The sequence below is a fragment of the Sminthopsis crassicaudata genome, chromosome 2 (genome assembly GCF_048593235.1).
Source record: "Sminthopsis crassicaudata isolate SCR6 chromosome 2, ASM4859323v1, whole genome shotgun sequence".
Lineage (NCBI taxonomy): Eukaryota > Metazoa > Chordata > Mammalia > Dasyuromorphia > Dasyuridae > Sminthopsis > Sminthopsis crassicaudata.
Window position 1 is genome coordinate 451345593 of NC_133618.1, and position 23286 is coordinate 451368878.

Below are 23286 nucleotides of genomic sequence, written 5' to 3' on the forward strand. Positions count from 1 at the left end.
CACCCCACGCTCTTCCTCATGTCCTTTAGTATCCCAGGCTTCCTTTAAGACTTAGATGAAGGCTACTTTCTGTAGGAGACCTTTCCTCTCTCAGATACTAGTGCCTTCTTTTCTGATTATTCATTCACACTTGGGTTTCCATCTTCTATAAACCTAAATAAACATATGTTATCTCCCTCATTAGGATAGAAGCCTCATGAGGGCAGGGACTGTGTGTTTTGCCTGTGTTTTCATCCCCAACACATAGTGTAGTATCTGATACATACAAGGCATTTAATAAGTGCTTGTTGGCTGACTTTAAGGTTTAGAAAGTAATTTGTAAAATATCATTATTCTCCCATTTTCCAAATCAGGAAACTGAGGTTCAGAGAGGGAAAAATTTGGATAAAATATTTCCTTCCCTAGGACTCAGTTTATTTATCTATAAAATGAGTCAGTTGGACTGAGATGATATCTTAGGGCCTTTCAAGTTCTAGATCCCTGATCCTATGACTCATCCATAGGTCACACAAGAGGTCAGAGGAAGGGCCAGGTCTGGTTCTCAAGTCCATCATGCTCTCCTCTGTTTAGAAGAAGGTAGCCCAAGGCAGCTTGGTACCTGCTGAGAAGGCAGTGGGGAGGGGGTAAGGAAGAAGAAGCACATAGGTAGAGATTAGCACCAGATTGATGGTTACAGTCCTTTGGCAGCTGCAGCCCTCCAGGAGCAGTGTATAAGGCAGGGTGTGAATTTGGGAGTTCACTAAGTCCCTGGTCCAGTGTCCACTGCCTTAGTGAACAAAGCTTCAGGTTATAACCAAATTTTCCTGTATCAGAGGTTTGGGCGGGTCTGTCACGAAGGGACCATGTGCCCGGAAAATCCCAGCCACCAGAGGATTAAATCTGACTCTGACGTCATTGTGTGAATGAAGGAACTGACTTGTTTTAACTGTTGGTGGGGAGGTGGTTATGAGTTTGGGTTGGGTTGGTATTTTTTTGTTGTTGTTGTTTTTGGTGGGAGAGAGTCTGACTTGCTTTGTGGAAAAGCTAGGAAGGAGGAACTTTGCTTTCTTCCTCTCCCCTTACCCTCCACCCCTGGCCTCCTTTGGAGACTGGAATCTCTCAGTCATTTCTAGGTATTTATAATTTTTATCTCCAGATTTCCTATAGCTCCCTTGGAACCATGCATCTGCTTTTAAATATAATCATAGTAGCACACAGAAAGACCTTTTAGATTCTTCTAATACAGCCTCATAATTTTACAGATGAGGTACCTGAGATAAAGAGAGGGGCCAAGTACATGGACCAAGATCACCAGGTAGAAAGTGACAGAGCCAACACTTGAACTCAAGTCCTTTGACTTCTAAGTTCACTGTGTCTTAGAATACAGAGTGATACCTTTGAGGGATCCTTAGGATACAATTTACCCTTTGAACACAGAGTGATACCTTTGAAAGGGTCCTTAGGATAGAATATGTAAAAGTGCAGTTACTTAGGACAAAGGATTATTAAATCAGAGCTTTAAGAGACCTTAGAGATCTAGTCCCGATACCTCTCCCCCCTCACATTTTCATCAGGACCACTGACACCTAGAGAGGCTGAGGGACTTGCTCACATAATAGTAAGTGGCAGAGCCAAGATTTGAATCCAGCTCCTATGATTGCAGAGCTGGAACTCTTTCCAATGTACCACAGAAGAGGAGGGGACCATGGAGTATAAAACTAACATTGTTCTATGTGCTTAACATCAATTAGAAAAACATATTAACTTAGAATGCCACATATTGACATTATCTATATTGTTTTAAAATTTATTTTGTTAAACATCTTCCCAATTACATTTTAATCTGGTTTGGCTGAAGGGAGTTTTACAGACTTAGGCTTGGGCCTTGAATTTGACATCTGTGTTAGAATATAGAATTCCAAAGCTTGAAGAAACCTTGTATTATATAAAATAGAATGTCAGAGCTAGAAGGAAGGGCTCTTCACCTTCAACACTATATAATATTTTCAGGTTTCCAGAGCACTTGATATAACGAAAACCAGGCCTTAAAATATGGAATGTTAGACCAGGAAAGATTATCTAGGACCCACTAATTTTATAGAAGGAGAGATTGAGGCTCGAAAAGATTGTGATTTCCTGCTTTCCCATCTTTGCCCAGGCAGAAGGCTGTCAGTCACATAGCGAACACACTACCAAACTTTATTGATGTAGTAATTTTTTGTTTTGCTGAGTTTCTCCCCCTCGTTTTAAGAATTCATCATTACAAGGCAAGTCTTCCTGGTTAAAAAGCATTTAGGATGTATTTGGAAATAAATGTGATGTAAAAACAAAATATATAAAAACAAAAAATATAATATATTTTTAAAGCTACAAAAAGAAAGAAACTGAATGAAAAAGCCAGAACTGGAACTCATACCTCCTTGATACCTAAGTTTGGGAATCTTTCTACTCGTGTAGAAAAGGAATGGATTTTTTTTTTTTGAGACTTTCCCTGAAGCAACCTAGATTTGGTACAAGTAGGGGGTAGGGAGGAGAGGGAATCAGAGTTGAGCTGGCTCTGATCTGTCTTGGTAATTCCCCTGGATAGTCCAAGAAGCAGCTTCTGAAACACATCAGAGAAATGCATCTGAGCTAGCATTTAGCTTTGGGGATGTGATAAAGCCATCAGCTGTCCTTACCTCAGGTAACATCATAAGAAGCAAGGACCCCCAGCTGAATGCCTCCCAGCTCCAACATTTTATTTGCTGTCTTTCAAGGTTCCTTTATTAAGTCCTCTTATTCTATGTTCTAGAACCCTTTCTAGTCCTGTATTTGGTCTTTTCTGGTTCTGGGTTCATATCCTAGAACCCAGTTAGGTTAAGCAGCTCTAGTGGCTACCTATTACCTCCAGGATCAAATAGAAATTCTTGTCAGGCATTTAAAGCTCCCTAGGATCTTGCTCTGTCCCTGAGGGTCTGAATATTATTAGTAAGTCAGATTTCTGCATTTCCCACCATAACTGTGACAGTTGCAATGGGCACTTGAAGAAAGCCATACAAAGGCTTCCATCAGTAAAGATTCAGTCACTTCTCAGTTATAGCATTGACCTGGTAGCCCAGACATACCCATGCTAGATTAGGGGCTGGTATTACTAAAAATATAGAAATAACAATCCATCAACAAGCATCTCCTCAAAAGTATCTTATTTTTCCAAAGACATGTAAAGATAGTTTTCAACATTCATTTTTATAAGATTTTGTATTCCAAATTTTTCTCTCTTCTTCACCTCCCTACTCCCCAAGACAACAAGCAAATAGGTTAAATACAACAGGTATTTATTGTGTGCGAGGTATTGTGTTAGACACAGAAGATACAAAGTTCAAAGTGAAACAGTCCCTTCCCTCAAGGTGTTTACATTCTAACCAGACAGATACTATGAGTAGTAAAAATGGATAGAGTGGTGGACTTGGAGACAACAGGATCTGGCTTCCAAATCTAATCTCAGATACTTAGTAGCTATGTGAAACAGAACAAGCTGCTTAGACTTTCTTAAAACAAAGGAGTTGGACTGAATGGCCTCTGAAATCCTTTTCAGCTCTAAATCTATGATACTGTATATCCATAAAGGCATTTATAAATGGACAAAATGGATTCAAGGTAGTTTTGGAAAAGAGGGCAAAAGCAGCTGGGAGCTGGGATAGAAAGTGGTGTTTGAATTAAGTTTTGAAGGGAACCAAAGGTTTCAAGAGTAAGACGAGAGAAGGGAGAGCCAGAGCAAAGATGTAGAAATGGGAGACGGAGTATCATGAGTGAAGAACAGCTAGTAGGCTAGAGTGGCTAGAGCACAGGATTCACTGAAAGAAGGATTCAGACTTAGATGGCAAGGAGGGGCAAGATCCTAGGGAGCTTTAAATGCCTGACAAGAATTTCTATTTGATCCTGGAGGTAATAGGTAGCCACTAGAGTTTATTGAGGCAGAGTTGTGACAAGGTCAGACCTGTGCATTAAGAAAATCATCTTGGCTAGAAAGAACCTCAATGCATAGGAGGCTAGAGCTCGAAGACATCTTCTCAAAGAATATTATGTGCTTCCTCTCTTCTTTGCCAAGATGGGATAACTGGGCTGGTGGAATATCTGTGACCAGGCACTGTAGATATTTTGCCTATTTTTAAATCCTTTGTTAGACTTTCACTTAAGGTTTGGAAGTAACCATGGAGGTCTGTACCCCAGCCTCAGCCTGAAGCATTTAGGCTCTGTGTGCCTCCTGGGAATCAAAGAATCTGAGTTTTCTAATAATTCTAGCAGCTTCTAGACTGGGCCTCCATAATCTGCCTTAGCCACAGTCATGTCCATGGCAGAAAAGGGCTCCACAGGAACTGCATTCTTCCAACCTATGCCACCTTGACCACTTTTGGGCCCCATTTTCTCCCCTCTAAATTAAGATGATTTTTTATGGGCCCTTTCAGCTCAGTCTCTTGATTTATTAACCTGTACAAAGCATGACAGATGGCCATCCTGCACTACTTTGAAAGACATCTAGTTCCTCTTCACTCCCCAACCCCATATTTTCTTCAGGGCTACTGAAACCTAGAGAGTCTGAGTGACTTGCTCACACAGTAGTAAGTAGCAGAGCCATGATTTGAATCCAGCTCCTCCAATTCTAGAGCTGGAACACTTTCCAATGCATCATAGAAATGGAGGGGACATGTTCTATGCGCTTTAGAATAGTGGTGTTAAAATCAAATAGAAAAACATGTTAACTTAGAATGCCACAATTAACATTATCTATTTCTACTTTTAAGGATCTTAAAGTTGGAACTCTTTCAAAGGTTATGACACATGTAAGAAAGGTGGACCTGAGAGAGGGAGTAGTGTGTTGGGCTATGGAATTTGGAAAGGCCTGAGTTCTAATTCTAGCCTGTGTGATTACAAGCAAGTCACTTTATTGAACCTTGGTTTCCCCTCAATTTTCTCATCCCCAAAATAGGTATAATAATACCTACGAGCTATTTTATCCCTAACAGCTATTTTAAGGATCAAAGAGATCACGCACGTTCAATGTTTTACAGACCTGTGAAACTTAAGTTGCTATATGACTGTCCAATGTTATTGTTATATTCATTCAGTTCGGCAATATGAGTTTATGGAGAAGTGTGATGATGAGAAAAAGCCTTGAATCTTCTCCAAGGAATCTGAAATTGCATGATTTTGCCCTCTTTCTCATCTATCTTAGCTGATCAGTTTTCAGATCTTGTCACTTCTATTTATCTCTGTGATTTCTTTTAAATCTCCTATCCTTCCTTCAGTCTCACTACTACTGTTCCCCAACCTATTGGAAGGGTGGGAGAGCTGGCCACAATCAACAGAACCATCCTTACAGTTCTTCTCATCACTTACTCTCTCTACCAGGATTAAAACTTTCTTAGGCATATCTAGCTGTATTCCACTTCTACTCCAAAATCTTCAGTGACTGCCTATTACCTTTTCTGGTGACAAAGGGAGCTGCTCGTAAATATTTTTGTAACAATTGTACCTTTTCTCTCTGTCCTTGACCTTGGGGTATATATCCACTATTGCCATCCTATATTTCCAACCTGATTTCATATTATTGACCTATATAAATTCCAGCTAAATGAAACTTTTTTTTTGTTTTGTTTTTGTCCCTGATTATACTCTGTGACCTTGCAGCCCTCCATTTTTGGGCCAGTGGCTTTGCCTGATATGTCCTTCTTCCCTCTCTTCCCCTATTGAATTCCTATCATTCTTTCAATTCTAACATAAAATCTACCTTCTCCCTGGGTCTCTGGGTCTATTGTTCTTCTAAGAACATAACCCTCACCCTCAACTTATAGAGCACTTTATACTGGGCCTCTACAATTCAGCAACCATTTATTGAGTGCCTGTGATGTGCTAGGCACAGTACTGGGCATAGAAAAGAGAGAAAAAGACAGAGTCCCTGCCATCAGCAAAGTTTACCTTTTTCCACTGGGACAACACTAATGAACTTATTATTTAGTATTATTTCTATTAGAATCCTCCTTTGCCTTCCCCTGGTGTAGAAGAAATTTCCAAGTTCTTGAAAGCTGAACCAGAAACAGAGCCTGCAAAAATTCCAGATAGCTAAGCCTAGGAAGGCTGCATCCAAACGTCCAGTGAGGGACTTTGTCTCGGCTGTTTGAGAACTAGTCTAGCCACACAAAGAGGTTTCTTGACATTTGGCCACAGGGTGATTGATTTACTGGCCACTGAAACTCTAGAAGACCATCTGCTAAGGCAAAGGGCTGGGATCTACATCCACAGAGAAAGGATCAATGTGAATAAAGCCATAGGTTCTTAAGAAAGTGAAGAATGATCTCTGTATTTATATCTGAAACATGTTTTCTCTCCAGGGGGAAACTCTCTGCCACAGTTTCAACTTTGCAATTAAAGGTATAGAAAGCTGTCTGAATACTTGGAGGTTATATGACTTGTCCAAAGCTGATCCATTTTCACATAAGAAGTGAGATTTGAATGAAGATCTTCCTGATTCTGTAGCCTTCTCTCTGTTTGCTATGCCTCTAAATTCTTTTTTTGTTTGTTTTTGAAAAAAATATCTTTGCTTAATGTTATTGAATTATTTTAGTCATGGCCCCCACTTGGGGTTTTCTTGGCAGAGGTACTGTTTGCCATTTTTTTCTCCAGTTCATTTACAGATGGGGAAATTGAGGCAACAGGGACTTGACCAGGGTCACACAATCAGTAAATGTCTGAAGCCAGATGAAAAAGACTTATCTTCCTGACTTCAGGCATCTCATTCTATCTTGAGCCACCTAGCTACCCTTCAAGCCTCTGTAGGAAGTCTTAACAGAAATGAATAGAGGACAACAGGACACTGAGCCTCACTCTGCTGTATGAGAATTCAGATATATAAGGAAGGTACATTCAGGAAAGATTGTCCATATCACAGTGGACATTGCAGTGACAAACTCAAATAGCTACTGCAGAGCTACTGATCCCTATCGACCACATATTGACTGAGTTTTAAAATGTAATCTTATTCATATTTCATAGCATTTTATCTATTGTGTTAAATATTTTCCAAATACATTTTAATCTGGTTCAGATGACATTTGGGAGTATTGTGGGTCGGTATATGTGTTGACACTTGGTCCTCATCACCAATGATCCCTCAAGCCAGAGGGACCCTTAAAACATAATAAGCAGAGTTCAGAGATTATAGAAAACAAAATGTTAGAAATAGAAGGAAGCTTGGATTTAAAAGTGACAGATTTGGAAGAGAATCCTCTGTCTGACTTCTACATTTTTCAAATTGAGAGACTGAGCCAGAGGGAGAGAGAAAGATGAGGGGGGGGGAGAGACACAGAGATAGAGACAAAGAGAGAAACAGATGAAAGAGAGACAGGGAGAGAAAGGGAAAGACAGACAGAGGGAAAGAGACAAATGAACGAGACAGAAAGACAGATTCAGGAGAGAAAGAGATGAGAGATAGGGAGAGACAGATGAGAGAGACAGAGACAGGGAAAGAGATGAGAGAGAGATGAGTGGGGAGAGAAAGATGAAAGAGCGAATCAGAGACAGAGAGAGTGGGGGAAAACGAGGGAGAGAGATGAAACAGACAGAAGGAGAGAGAGATGAGACACGAAGAGAAAGACAGAGGCATGAAAGGGAGAGAAATAAGACAAAGACAAAGGGTATTTAGGGGACTTGCTCAGGGGTCACATGCTAATTGGTAGCAGAGTTGGATTTAGAACCTAGTTTCTGTGACTCTACTTTCCATGTTCTTACAGATTGCTGTGTTGAAAGTATTTTATAAACCTTAGAGATAGAAATGTGAGGAGTACTTGTCATGTTTCTTCTTTACTATAAATGGGGTCTGCCACAGACTGGTTTTTAAGTTTCAGTTTCTTGTGGTAATAAATACAGATTTGATTTACAAAATCTCTGCCTCTGCAGAATGTTTTAGGAACACACCTATATCATAAAGTGATGTCTAATGTAGGGTGGTAAGAGACCTATTACTACAAACATCCTGATGAAAGCAGAGCAGAAAGACTGTGGCAGCTAAGAGCCAAGCTCCTTTGAACTGTCAACTTGTCAAGATAGACCAGTTAGCCATGCATTGTGCATTCAAGATAAACTAAGTCCTTCAGAGATTAAATCAAAAATGTTTTTGCTTTTTAAAATGTTTTTATTGATATTTTCTTTGCTTTTATATCACTTTGACTATTTCTCTTTCCTCCTTTTACTTAGAATACCCTTGCCTTGTAGCAAAGATGTGAAAAAGAGAAGTAAAACTAATCTAATACAACAATCGATTATAATGATATAGGCCATGTTCCTAATCCAGAAACCCCCACCCCTAAAAAGAAAAGGAAGAGGTGCATTTTCTCTTCTCCTCTTTGGGACCAGTCTTGACCATATAAACAAACTATTTAATTTCTGTTTTTTCTCTTTCCATTTGAATTACCATCATCATCAAACTATTTTCTAGTTTTCTTATTTTACTCTGAATCAGTTCATAAAAATCTTCCTTTGCTTTATATTTTTTGTATTGATTCTTAAGGGACGGTAATAATCCATCTTTTTTACATTCCCCAGTCTCTAACCCTTCCACATTTAATGGATATTTACTTTGTTCCATTTCTTTCCTAATGCAAAGAGTGATGCTATAAATATTTTGATGTGGACTGGACCTTTCTCTCTGCCCTTGACCTTTTTGGGTAGTGGGATCTTTGCTGAGTAGTAGGATATGGATATTTTAGAATTAGAAGTTGAATTAAGAGGAAGCCTGAAATAAGAAAAGACTCCAAAAATTCTAGACTAAAAATCAGGATCCTGATGTTAGAATTTGGGCCCTCCTGCTCAGTACGTCTTTTTCCCACTATAAACCTCAGCTTCTCTATTAAAAACGAAATAAGGGTGTCTGACTAGATCAGGGGCTCAATCTATTCTTGAATCTGGCAGAGTAGTGATGCCTTATGAGTTACTTCTCAGAATAATGTTTTATTCCTTACATTCATAGTTGAAGGAAATGGTAAATTTCAGTTAGAAGTGAGTGAAAAGAAGTAGTTTTTCACCATACAACTTCATGGGTCCCCTGGAATCTATCCATGGATTCATTCAAGGATTAAGAACATTGGATTTCCAAGATTCTTTAAAGATTTAACTTTGAGGATTATCTAATTATCAGGACCCCTCTGAGAGAGGAAGTACCAGTCTGTCAGTCAGTCAACAAGCATGTCTTTTTTTTTTTTTCTAATAGTTTTTATTTACCAGATATTTATTTGCATGGGTAATTTTACAACATTGACAATTGCCAAACCATTTGTTACAATTTTCCCCCTCCTTTTCCCCACCCCTACATGGCAGGTTGACCAATACATGTTAAATATGTTAGAGTATAAATTAAATACAATATATGTACACATGACCAAACAGTTTCAACAAGCATGTCTTAAGTATCTCAGTAAGGAAAGATGTTCCAGACTCCAGAAGATCAAAAGTTGAGGTGGACAGCTAGTACTTGATACCCTGAGAGGCAAAGGCCAGAAGCCAGGATGGATAATACAAAAGCCAAGTCTAATTCCTACTCTGGAGTCAGTAGTACCAGGAAATCACAATATGCTCTGTCCCATTTCTCAGTCTGAAATGGACTCTGCATTTCAGGTCTAGGATAGTCCTTGTCTTCCTGGCTCCCCAGAATAATGATTATAATGGCTCATGTTTGCATAGTGCTATACCATTTAGAAAGTACTTTACTTATGTTATTTCATTTGATATAAATTTCATCTGGTTTTTTTCTCTGTCTTGGTGGGAAAGACTGGCTACTTGCCCGTGGCCGATCTTTCCATGATGACTTCCTCATTATGACTATTATTCCCATTATTATTTATCAATATTTTATTGTGATTTAAGGTTTGTAAAGCTTTTTACGTGTATTATCTCATTTGGTTTTCACAACAACCCTGTAAAGTAAGTGTTACCTTTTTCATTATTTTTATTTTGGAGACAACTCAACTGAGTTTGAGAAAGGTTTAGTGACTACTATGGAGTCTCTCGGCTATGAAGGATTTAAGGTAGGATTTTGTCCTGTGCTGTGCTGACATTGTCATAGGAAAAAGTGAAGCCTTTGGGAAGTCTACATGAATGAGTGAGGGCTTAGTTATCTGGGAGGCTGGACTTTTTTGGAAAAACCTGTGATAGATGGAAAAGCAGATCTGTCAAGAACATTGTGATGTGGTGGGAAAGAGCACTAAAGTTGAGAATCAGGGCTTGGTTCTCCCTCTTGCCTATAGTAAAACAAAGATTCCTCTGTTTGTCTTGGAAGCACTTCATAATCAGGCTTTAACCTGATGTCACTACCCTGAGCACATTCTATATTCTAGCCAAGCTGGCTACCTTGCTGTTTCTTGTACAGCTGTGCTTCTTCACAGGGGGTCTCCCTTGCCTAGAAGGCACTCCCTCCTTATCTTTAGTTTTTGAAATCCATAACATTCTACAAAATTCAGTTCAAAAGCCAGCTCCTAAAGGAAAACTATTTTCCTCCCCCTAGAGCCTTCTGTCCTGAAGTAATATGTGTATGTGAGTGTATATTACATGTGTGTATAATACATATACAATATACACACATGTATCACATACACATGTAAATACATGCATATGGTATACACATATACATATAAATGTTTATGTGTATATTTCTTAGGTACATATTTCCTTATATATGCACATATGTGTGTGTTTATATAAATTTGTTTTTAGATATGTATGGAAATATCCTTGATTTATGTATGTATTTATGTGTATATGTGCATATATATGTGTGTGTGTTTATGTAAATTTATTTTTAAGTGTTTTCTATACACATATATGTATGTTTGTATATATACAATACACATATATGTACACACATATACATGTAAGTTCATATGTATGTATAAATATATTTTCTAGGTATGTATTTTTCATATGCACCCATACTCCTATATATCTATATATAATACATATATGTGTATTGTGTTTATATAAATTTACTTTCTAGGTACCTGTTTTCTATACACACACATATACATATACACACATATACATGTATGTATTTTTCATATGTGTGTATATATGTGTTTATATAGAATTTTTTAGGTATGTGTTTTCCATTTATACAAATAGACACACATATACATAAACATACATATACATATGCATATGTGTTTGTGTGTGTATATATATATATATGTATATATATACACATACATACACACATATATATGTATGTTTATATAAATTTATTTTCTAGGTACATATTTTCCATATACACATATACACATATTTGTGTATGTGTATGTATACACATGTATAAACACATATATATGTATGTTATATAAATTTATTTTTAGGTACATGTTTTCTACATATACATACATATGTATGTGTGTTTATATAAATTTATTTTCTAGGAATATGTTTTTCAGATACACAGCTAGGTAGCAAAGTAGATAGAGAACTGGGCCCAAAGTCAGGAAAATCTGAATTCAAATCCAGTCTCAAGACCCTATACTGAGTGGCTATACATGTCACTTAACCTGTGTCTACTTCTATTTCCTCAACTGTAAAATAGAGTTTTATCTACTTCACAGGGTTTTTGCAAGGATAAGATGAGGTAAAATTTGTAAAGCATAAATGGCTGATACATTAGATGCTTAATAGATGTTTATCAAATGAATCTTGGCTCTGCCGATGTGTGACCTTGGAAAAGTCACTTATAAACAGCAGTTTAATGAGAATCTGAATATATTATTTATGTCTCAGGGAAGTTATGAGGATCAAATGTGATAAAGGTCGCCAAGGCATTTGTGAGCCATGATCAACTTTATGGACCTGAGGATTTCGATTGGGAGGGGTTTAAAAGACCGCCAGTACAATCCCTGTACCCTACTTGATGCTCTTACCCTTCACAATGTTTCCAACAAGTGATCATGCAGAGTGCCATTAGTCATAAATGTGATGTACTGTTCTTATGTTCATTTAAAGGCAGCCCACATCCCATTTTTGGACCACTCTTAGAAATGTGAGGTTTTTTTTGTTGGTTTTAGCATTGTTGATATTGTTGTTGTTAATATTATTAAGGGCAGTTGGAGAGGCCAGTTGGGGGTGATTGCCATCATCAAAGAGTACTGGATTTGGAGTCAGATTTGATTTTAAGTCCCATCTCTGCTGCTTACTACTAGTATGGCCAGATTCAAGTCACTCAGGTCTTTGTGGCCAGTTTTCTTCTTCATATACTAAGAGGGTTACAATAATGAATCTACGATTCTTTGCCACTTTAAATCCTATGATAATTAGGATCCAGTCCCTACCCTCTGGGAGCTCAGAAACTGGGGAGAAGGCTAAACTAACACCTGTGAAATGGCTAATGAGCAAGAGTCAGTCATTGCTCTCAGACTAGAAATGCCTCAGGAGTTCAGAGGAAAGAAAGCAGGTTGCTACAGCTTAGGATGATCAGGGAAGGCTTTCTGAAGATGATGGTCCTGAATAGGGAAGAAGGAATTAAAAAGGACTGGGTCCAGGGCATAGGGAGGAATTAGGATATGTTTGGGATTAATGTCCCCCGCCCATTCTAGGTCCCTTCCCCCATTTGCCCTCCCCACAGGTGTCTCTGAGAGTTTGGGGTGCCCTGCTGAGCGAGGCTCTGCCCCTTGATCAGTCAGCTCAGATTTCAGGGCTTGGCCTGGGTGGTCCGGGCTATTGGGAGGAGGGGAGTGTCTGTTCATAGCCCTTCAGAGAGCAAGGAGAGGTCCCTAGGACTCATTTGACAGGCAGCCTGGGTTATCTCCAATTGGCCTGTGGGGAGGTCCCTGATTGGCCACTCGCTGAGGAGCCACTCTGTTGCCGTGGCGATGCCCGGCTGACTCTAGCCCTGGTGTGTTGTGTGTGCCTGTGAGCTGGGGAGTAAGTCTCCCTAATCCTTTTGAAAGGAGAAAGGCGGAGGGGGCCTGAAGCTCTCTTGGGAGCCTGGGCTGACCCTGGAAGGTGGGGAAGGGGAGTGGGATGAAATTGCCTAGAAGTGACTATCTCTTTCTTTCATCCTAATGTTAAAGGAAGGCGGGCTGTCTCCTTTCTAAACAGACACTAGCAGATTCCACTCTCCCTCCCCAACTTAGCCAGGGGGGAATGGGAGCTGTAGCCAAGCGTAATTATATGTGCCAAATATACCGGGCATATCGATGGGATGAGACCCAAGCCAGTGCTGACTAGAGCAGCTCCCCCTCCCCAGCATTGTCCCCAGGACAAGATTCCTAGCTTGCCTTTGGCTGTATGTACGGCATGATGGTAGGCACCAAGGATGGCACCCATTTCTCTAAGATTTACAAAGTGCCGTCTTCCTCACAGCCCCGTGGAGATGACAGTATGTATAAATGTGAGTTGTTATCCTTTTCAGCTCACGTTTATACCCACTGCCTGACTCACAGCATTGTGAGTCCCTTCCCTTCCTTTGTCAACTTTTAACTTCTATAGAGCTGGGAAGTGTTTTTCTCGAACAGTTTGAGATTCACCGAGAGTCCAATACCGACTATTCTCTTGTGGAGTGCATCCAAGAGTGCTGGGCTTAGAGTTTTTGAGGTGGATTCAGCTTTGCCACTTAGGGGTTATGTGCCAGTGGAGAAGTCACCCAACCTCCCTATTTCCTCATCTTTAAAAATGGTTGATTGAGCTCCCTAGTCCACTGATCTTGAGGTGATATGTAGATAAGAAAGTTTAGAACTGAAAGGGATGGGGTCTTAGAGATCATAAGGAAACTGAGACCCAGAGGGAAAGTGATTTGGACAGTTAGGTTAGAAACAAATTAAATATTTGAAGTTGGGTTTTCTGGTTCCAAATCTAGTGCTTTTCCCACAAAATCTCTAGACTGTTATAGAAAAGCATTTTGTAAATGATAAAGTACAGTATAAATATATACTGCCAACCCTGGGACCTTCTCTTCCATTCATACACTCACAATACTCACTCCCTCTGTCTCTTTCCTTCTCTCCCCCCCTCCCGTGTCTCTTTCTGTCATCCTTTCCTCTCCTTCCTTCCCCCACTGCTCTCCTCTTCTCTCCCCCTCTCTCCCTCCCTCTCCTCCTCATTCTTCCTCTACCTCCTTCTCTCTTTTTCTCTCCTCTCTCTCTCTTTCATTCGATTGCTGCTCCCCCTCTCCTCCAGGGATACAAGGCAGCCAGAAAGGATACCCATTGCCACAGTTAGCTGGAGTGGGGGAGGGGGTGGAGAGGAGGAAGGGGGGGTACTTAAAGCCAGTGGTGGGCATCCGGCTGGCCACATTCGGCTGCTTAATCCGATCAGCACAGGGGGGATGGGAATGTGAAGGGAAGAGGAAGAAGGGAGGTTTTATAAGGTTGGGAGCAGTTAGGAAGGGTGAGGGGGAGTGTAGGGGGAGGGGAGCTTAAGGACCCAGAATGGGTACAGCTTATAAGAGGGAGAAGGGGGGGTGATAAGGATTTATGTTGAGTCCAGGGTATCCCCATTGTGACTGCCAGAGCTCTGTTCAGTTACAAGGCTTCCCTGCAAAGTTCTCTGTAGTGGCCTGATTAAACTTTACCCATCACAACAAGGGAAAGGGAAAGATCCAGCTGATAGTGGTAGCCAGAGCCCTTTTCTCCTCCCCTTCTTCCCCCTCCCCCCCTCCTCCTCCCCTTCCTCAACCTTCTCCTCCTCCTCTTCCCTTCCTTCCTTCCCTCTTCCCCCACTCCCTCCGCCTAGACACACATACACCTTTGGACTCCCTGCACATGCGCCACAGTTCCATATGTCACAGTGACACGAGGCTGCTCCCGGCTGCCTGACCCCCCCATTGTCCTGCCAAGGGAGTGAGGATGCAGGGAACAGGAAGAAGGGGGGGGGACCGCCATCTGCCTGTGGCTCAGAGCAGCAGCAGCAGCAGCAGCACCAGCAGCAGCAGCAGCAGCAGCGTCTTTGTTTGGATCCCGGCTGGGGCCGTGGATGTTTCTTAAGGAATCGCTCCCAAAGTCCTCGCTCCCTGGTCCTTGCAAAGCTCTGCTGGGTGAAATAAAGGATTTGCTGTGTGTTGGGGGTGGAGGGAGTGAATGAGGAGGGAGGATGGAGCAGGAGGAGGGAATCCACAGGGGGAGGAAGATATTAGGGGGAGGAGGGAGGAACAGACTACTCCCATCTTGACCAGGATATCCCGTCTTTTTTTTTTTTTCTCTCTCCCTCTCTCCCTCTCTGCCTCTAGGGTGTGTCCACACAGATACAGGCAGCTCCTTCTCCTCCCCCCATCCCTGTCAGAGATTGTACCCGTAAGCTGACACTGTGGGGAGGTGTGTAAGGGAGAAGGTAGAGAGGCTGACTCCCTGAGCCAGAGTGAGGAGGGAGGGGTTTGTACTGAGAGTGTGTGTGTGTGTGTGTGTGTGTGTGTGTGTGTGTGTGTGTGTGTGTGCATGCGTGCCAGAGAGAGAGAGAGAGAGAGAGAGAGAGAGAGAGAGAGAGAGAGAGAGAGAGAGAGAGAGAGAGAAAAGAAGGAGAAGGAGAGAGAGCGAGCAACAGAGAGACAGAGAAGCTGTTCATGACCCAGAATGTGGGTGGCTGTGTTTGCAGGATAGCTAGTAGAAAGATTGTATGCATGAGCCAGAGGGTGGGTAGGTTACTCTGTATGTGTGTGTGAGTGAGAGAGAGACAGACAGACAAGACACACCAGGCAGGGGCCCGTGCCCAAGGGGAAGGAGACAGCTAGGAGAAAGGAGGTGGGAGGCTACTCTCCCTCCCCAGGGTGACAAGACAATGGGGACCCCTCCTTAAGGGTAAAGGGGGCTAGTGTGGGAGGGGAAGGAGTGGTTTGGCACTCCTGAGATGGAGGAAGATTATAAGCACGGGAGCGAAGGGACTGTCTCTACCTGCGGAGTAGGGGGCTGTGAGCCAGAGAAAGCAGCGGTGCTGGAGAAGGGACATGAGAGCCAAGACCAAGAGGGTTCAGGACAATAATTTGGAGCTAGGTGTGAGAAACTGAGTTAAACCGAGGGAGAGTGCTGGAGAAAGGCTAAGGTCTGTGGCTGCCTGCCCATCCAGAGGGCTTCATGGAGAGGTTATTAGGAAGATGCGTTCAAGAAGGCACTGGGGTGAGTGAATCTTTGTCAAAGGAGATAACATTTCAATTCTGAGACTCTAATGGGGCCTCCCATTATTTCCCTAATAGGTGCCATGGTGACAGGCGCTGTAAGAAATACTTAGACGGGAGTGTTGGATCTAAGGCTCAGGAGAGCCCTGGCCATCCCTGGGGCCCCTCCCAGCTCTGTCTTCAGAGCAGAAGGTCCATTAACTCAGGGGCTGGGAGTTTGGTTCTCTGGGTTTGGGGGAGAGGAAGCCACAAGAGAGAACCTTCTCTCGCTGAGTGGAACTGCTGCCCCTGGCCCCAAGGAGCCTTCTTGGTACCATTAGGAGTCTTGATGAAAGGAGTGTGCGGGGTCTTTAAGGAAAGAGAATCAAGGAGGAGGGGAGAATTCTCTCTTTCTTTCTCTCTTTCTCTCCTCTTCCTCCTTTTCCTCTTCCTTCTCTTCTTTTTCTTCCTCCTCTTCTTCCCTCCCTCTCTCTTTTATTCTTTCCCTCTTCTCCCTCCCTCCTCCTCTTTTCTCTCCTCTCCACATGGTTGTCTCTGTCTCTCTCTCTTTCACTCTTTCTCTCTCCTATCCTACTGATGTGAATCCCTCAGCTGCAAGGATCAGGAGTCACCTACTCTCCTTAGTCCCATCCCACCACTTTGCCAAATATCTTTGCCAAATAAAAGCATGGATTTTGTTCCTCTTGATTAACAGCACACCTTTTCACCTTCTTCTTTTGAACTGGGGATGCCTGGGGTGGGGCCAGTCAGCAGACAGGCTTTGCCACAGGCTTGCTTCATGGCCTTGGATGAGCTGTTTCCCCTTCGAGCCCCAGTTTTCTCTTTGCAAAAGAGGGATTGGGATGATCATTAAGCTTCCTTTCCAGATCCTATGGCATGCCTGAGTCCCAGGAAAAGCAGCTGGGACCAGTGGGCAATTCCAGGGCGAGGCTCTGATCGGGCACACTCAATCTCAGCCCCTCTTGTTTCAGATGACTCCTCGTCAGAGAGTTGCAGTGGGAATGGCTCCTCGACTTTGAACCCCTCCACCTCCAGCAGTACCCAGGGGGACACCTCTTTCCCCGAGATGAATGGTAATGGCACCGTTGCCCCCATGGACTTCACAGCATCGACGGAGGACCAGCCTATCAACCTCTGTGACAAGCTCCCACCCTCCCATATCCCTCCCTCTTACCCAGCAGATAGCTGCAGTGCCGATGGCCTTCGGAGCAGGGTGAAGTATGCTGTAAAGACAACCCCAGAGGTAAGTCTGGATGACAGATTGACTGACCATGGGTCAAAAATGAGACTCTGGCACATAAAGTCATGAGCCTCCTTTCCTTCTTTCCACACTAATATTAATTCCAGGAAATTGAGAGTTTGCTTTTAAACTATTGTTCCTATAAATTTAGAGTGCTGAGTTCAGGGCCCATAGAAGAAAGGTAGCAATAAAAGCAGTTTTTGCTTACACTTTTATAATTCTTTAAGTTTTACAGAGGAAGAAACTGAGACACAGAGAAGCAAATTGTCTTGCCCATTCCAAGTCCAGATCTCCTTATCTGACACTAGGCTGCTGGTACATCTGGAACAAAAAGTTGTTTTTAATTTTAGGTCAAAACAGCCCCATAAAGTTGTCAGGAGTGGATATTCTTGCCCCTATTTTTGAATTGAGAAAGGAAACCCAAATCACCCAAAGTCACACAATTCATGCTCAGACCTAGGCCACTGGTCAGAGTGTCCATGGGTATAGGTCGTAGACACTCCTTTCTGCACTGGACAAAGACCACACAGAAGGTTCCTCTGCCCCATAGTCATCTGTATCCTCCAAATTCCCAAACTACGTATTAGCTTTGTATCACAGTGCCATAGATTTAGAACCTGAAAGGGACCCTAGAGGCCACTTAGTTTTACTCCTTCATTTTTACAGATGAAGAAATTGATGTCAAACAGGGTTGACTAACCAAAGAATAAATGGAAAAGCTGGAATTCTACCCCAGGAAGTTGGAATTCAAATTTGGGATTACCTTATAATGTTCTGATAAAGTGGATAAAGTCCTTACTTTAGGCTACGGAGAATCTGAGGTCAAATCCTGCTTCAGACACTTACTAGCTGTGTGATCCTGGGCAAAACATTTAATCTCTGTCTGCCTCAATTACCTCATTTATAAAATGGAGATAATAACAATAAAGGTTGCCTTACATAGTTGTCATAAGCAAACTTAACAGAGGTTAAGAGCTTTACAAACTTGAGTGTGCTATATAAATGTGTTGTAGTAGTAGTTGTTATTATTTATAAGTCTTGGACATTTTAATCACAGCGATGATGGCCATGTCTCCAACTACTCTATATGAATTTTGGTTCAGTGTCGGGGGTAGACTGGTAACATGGGCTGAGCCAGTGATGATATCCATCCTAATCATCAGGTCTGAACTCAGGTGCCATATAAGCTCATGGCAATCTGAAGGGAACGAGATTCCCTTAGGATTTAAGAAAGTTACTTTTAGCAGATCCTAAGGACCATTCCTGTATTGGGGGATTGGAGGTGGAGGAAGGACATGAAGCCTGCTTAACAGGAAGATTGAAATACTCAGGAAAGAGGGCTCAATGCCCCATTCTCTCAGTCTAGCCTTTGTGGCCTTGGGACAAGAGAGGCAGTTTGTCTGTCCTCGACAGTGGTCTCTCTCCAGAAAATAAACTCATTAAATTCCAGGAATTGGTGAGTGACAGAGAGGAATGAGCCACAAATTGGGAGTTGAGAGGTATAGATTCAAGGCCCTGTTTGGTCAAGAGGTTCCTCCTACTCTAAGTCCCCAGCATCATTAACTTGACTTATTGCTTGCTTAGAAAAATCCTGGCAATCAGCACTGGTGAGGGATTGTAAGGTAAGCCCCTTGTTGTTGGACAGCTGGCTACCTAGGGAAGCAAGGTCTCGATGACCTGATCACCTTGAGGGAAGGGGTGTGTGTGTGTGTGTGTGTGTGTGTGTGTGTGTGTGTGTGTGTGAAAACACAGATCAGGGTCAGAATTAAATAAGAGGCAGCAAAAGGCCCTGAGTTAGAGGGAGTGGAGATGAAGATTTGGAATTAGGCTGTCAGGTCAGGAAGCTACAAGTTGGACATTCTGGAGGTCGGGGAGGCTCTCTGGAAGACCTAGGTTCAGGCCCTGCTGTCACTACAATGCTGTATGATCTCAAGTGCATCATCTTCCTTCTCTCCATCTCTGCTTTTTTGTCTATACAATGGGGGGCACTTGGGCAGGTTGAGGGAACATCGGACTAGATGGTCTTTTAAGTCTCCTCCAGCTCTGAAACTATGTGATTCCATGACTGAGTCATTTACCCACCTTGCTTGTAAATGGAGATGATGGTACATTGGTGAGAGCCCTGATTCTGGACTCAAGAAGATATGGATACAGCTCCCAAGGCTGATAACTTACTCTCTGTGGCCTTCATTTCACCTCCACTTTCTCATTAGTAACATGAGGGGCTTGGACTAACTGGTCTTCCAGCTTCCTTCTGGCTTGAGATCTGTGCTCCTATGATCTCCTATTCTATAGGACCATTTCTGTGAGGGTCAGGGGCTTTAACAGGTGAAGGGAAGCATGCTTGAAAGTTATGAGTGTTGGTTGAACTCAGCATGAGTCACGTATATGCTGTCAGAAAAGGAATGGATATAGGCTGTGTCCTTTTGTCTCAGCAGCAGCAGTGTGGTCTAGGGGTGAGCACTGGCTGGAGCGGAGCTCCACATTGTTGAGATCATGGCACTAGTTTTCTCCAACTAGAAATGTGACCGGCAGCTGCCTTACAGGGTTCCCAGGAAGCAGTGAGACAGGGCACTTAGATTCAGCCAAGTGGATATAAGAGAAGGAATCCATTTGACCATAACCCTAAAGCTGGAAGGGATCTTAGAAAACATTACCCCTAAACCTTTTATTCTATAATTTGGATACTGAGACCCATAGACTTTAAGTGATTCACTGGTGGTCATATAGTCAGACAGAGCTGGGATTCATTCATGTCCTTGAGATACCAAGTTTAGAGCTCTTACCTCAGTTCCACAGTCTTAGCTTTCAGAAGGACAGCATAGGTTGGAACATCAGCACCTTTCTCTTTGTAATAGTAATATTAATAGTAGTTCACACTTCTATTTCTATAGTCTTTACATTTTAAAGAATACTTTCTTTGTAACACCTTGTAAAGTAATTGATGCAAGTATTATTATTCCCCCCCCCCCAAGGCTGGGGTTAAGTAACTTGCCCAGGGTCACACAGCCAGGAAGTGTTAAGTGTCTGAGATCAGATTTGAACTCGGGTCCTCCTGAATTCAGGGCTGGTGTTCTATCCACTGCGCCACCTAGCTGCCCCCTGATGCAAGTATTATTAACCCCATTTTATAGACCCAGAAACTGAGGTTCAGAGAAGGGAAGTGGTCACACTGCTTAGCAGAAATCATATTGGAGACCAAAATTCAAACCCTCTGGCTTTCCAAATGCAGGGTTCTTTCCCATATACTCTTCTGCCTCTCTGTGTATGGTCCTTGATTTCTAGTGGGTTTTGTCCGGAGTTTTGAGCAGGAACCAGGTAAGTGAGGACAGAAAGACATCAAAGTTGTACATAGATAGGCCTGAATCAAGGTCTTGGGGGGGTGTATGAATGAGTAGCAATGTACTTAGAGTAGGCCACCAAGGAGGAGTTTGTTGTCAGGAAGTTTTATGAGACAAGAGGAAGAAAGGAGCGTGTTCTTGGGAGAATAGAGAAGACTTCCTGTCGGAAGGGACTTTGAAGGCTAAACAATATTTGAGTCAGTCCCTTTAGGAAAGGAGAAGCTCTTGCTTGTTTTAGTCTTAGGAGAGAACTTTATTTTTTTATTTGTGTTTTATTTTATTTGATGACAAAGAGATTTTATATCAGATTTATCCACATTGGTTTACATATTGTTATTCCATTTCTTTTATCCATATTACTGACACAGATTCATGTAATAATAGTTCCAATCCCCAGAGACAAATATTACTAAGAAAAGGGTTGCTTATAGAGTGAGTAACAATAACTCATATTTATACATCTCTTCAAAGTCTGCAAAGGGCTTTACCTATAACCTCTCACTTGATCCTTATTACTGTCTCCATTGTATATTGAGGAAATTGAGGCTGAGGAAAGTTAAAAGACTTGCCTCAGGGACATATAGCTGACATGTGTTTCAGGTAGGATTTGTAACTCCAAATCCAACACTACATGCCCTGTGCCCAAAAAGCTGTCTGGCTGTCTGTGATGGGCTAACAGAATTGGAGAAAGGTTGCTCAGGACTCATGAAAAGAATTGTACTGGGTCTGAAGGTGCAGATGGGATTCAGAATGCACCCATGGGGCTTGGCTCATGGATCCATTGATATATAGGGCATTCCAAAAATCTTGAGTGTGGCTTTAAACTAATCCCAATTCTAAACTTTAGTTTAAAGCTGCACTAAGGCTTTTGGATACTCTGGACCCTTTTTTAGTGACTTTAAAAAAGCTGTACTAGGACTTTGGGGATACCTGCCTCTTTTAGCTTAAAACTGCACTGAGACTTTTAGTTTAACGTAATATACTTCTGATGTTCATGCATCTCAAAGTCCCCCTTCCATAACTTTAAGAGAGAATCTCTCATACACTGCCATGGCCAGAACAGATTCATCAGTTAGCAGCCCCTGGTGAGGAGCCTCTCTTCCATTAACTCATCTAATCCTCAAATAATAGACACACATGGTCCAACATTTCCATGCCACTAGTGGGCCATGTCCCATTGTGTGCAGATACTAACCCACTGGCCTGTATCAGTTAAAAGTCAGGTACTCCTTGGAAGCTGCCCATTGTGAAACCTGGGGCAGGCAAGAAGAGGTGAGACCCAGAAAGGTGAGAGCAAGTGTTAACGAGGAGGGAACACCCTGTAAAATATCAGAATGTAGCATCCCTTTTTGGACTGTGTGCAGGAGAGTAAGCAGAACAGTCTGGTTCAGTCCTTACCTTCCACTAGACTGTGGAAGACCTGTCAATGTGGATAAGACTGTGGTAGCTGTCAAGGGATGGAATATTTGGCCTCCCTTCCACATACCTTCTGAGGAGATTCAATCCTGCCTTTTTCCCTTAGAGGTAAATCACAGTGTTTCAGGTAGGATTTGAACCAGGCTTCCTGACTCCAACTGCAGCACTATTTGCACTTTGCCCAGAGGGCTATACTGCTGTCCATGGAGTGCTAAAAGAGAAAATCTGTGAGATTAAAAAATGAAGCAAATGCTGGGAGTTACCTGTTATCCTAGATGTGATTATTAGGACAGACCCGTGATATTAGGCGTTAAGTGTAAATTTGTAGTTCATCCCTCCCTAGGTCCAGTCCAGCAGACTCCCCAAAGGGAACAACCTATACTAGGAGAATAGGACTATGGAGCCCCACAGGGAAACACTGACATTACCATCCTCACTCCTCCTCTATTTTTAAAAATAATTTTATTCATTTTTTTCTCTCTCACCTCCTCCCCCAACTGAGAAAAGAAAAAACAAAATCAATCCCTTGTAACAAACATCATAAAACAAAATAAATCCCCACATTAGTCACCTCCAAAAATAAGTATCTTCGTCTTCATCTAGCAGGAGATGTGCAGCAGCCTTCCTCTGGAATCATAGTTAGTCTTTGTAGTGGCCAGCATTCTTAAGTCCTTCAAAGTTGTTTGCATTTGCCATGTTGTTGGGATATACCATGTTGGGTGCATTTCCTTAGGCAGCTAGGTGGTGCCATAGGGCACAGAGCAGTGGGACTGGAGTCGGAAAGACTCATCTTCCTGAGTTCAAATCCAGCCTCAGATATCTACCGCTGTATGACCCTGAGCAATTCATTTCACCCTGTTTGCCTCAGTTTTCTCATCTGTAAAATGGGCTGGAGAAAGAAATGCCTGACTCTTCTAGTATTTTTGCCAAGAAAACCTCAAATGAGGTCAAAAAGAGTTGAACGTGATTGAAAAACAACTTGGTAACAGTTCTGCTGGTTCTGCTCACTTGACTCTGCATCATTGCACTCACATTTTTCCACGTTTTTCATTATTTCTTACACCATAATGATATCCCATCACATTCATAGACCAGTTTGTTCAAGCACTCCCCAGGTGGTAGACACACCTTTACCTTTCACTCCTCAGCCACAGAGCTGCCACAAATGTGTTCATACATTTAGGACCTTTTTCCTCTTTCTCTGA

At 42.2% G+C, this 23286-nt stretch overlaps 1 protein-coding gene across 4 annotated transcripts in view; it reads left to right on the forward strand.

Moving 5' to 3' along the window:
• NOL4L (nucleolar protein 4 like) overlaps window positions 1-23286 on the forward strand; it is a 199764-nt gene that overhangs the window by 154567 nt on the left and 21911 nt on the right. For all 4 annotated transcript variants that reach the window (XM_074292757.1, XM_074292756.1, XM_074292759.1 and 1 more), the window contains one exon: window positions 17056-17327. In XM_074292757.1, the coding sequence (XP_074148858.1) occupies window positions 17056-17327 (272 nt within the window). The remainder of the gene's footprint in view (window positions 1-17055; window positions 17328-23286) is intronic.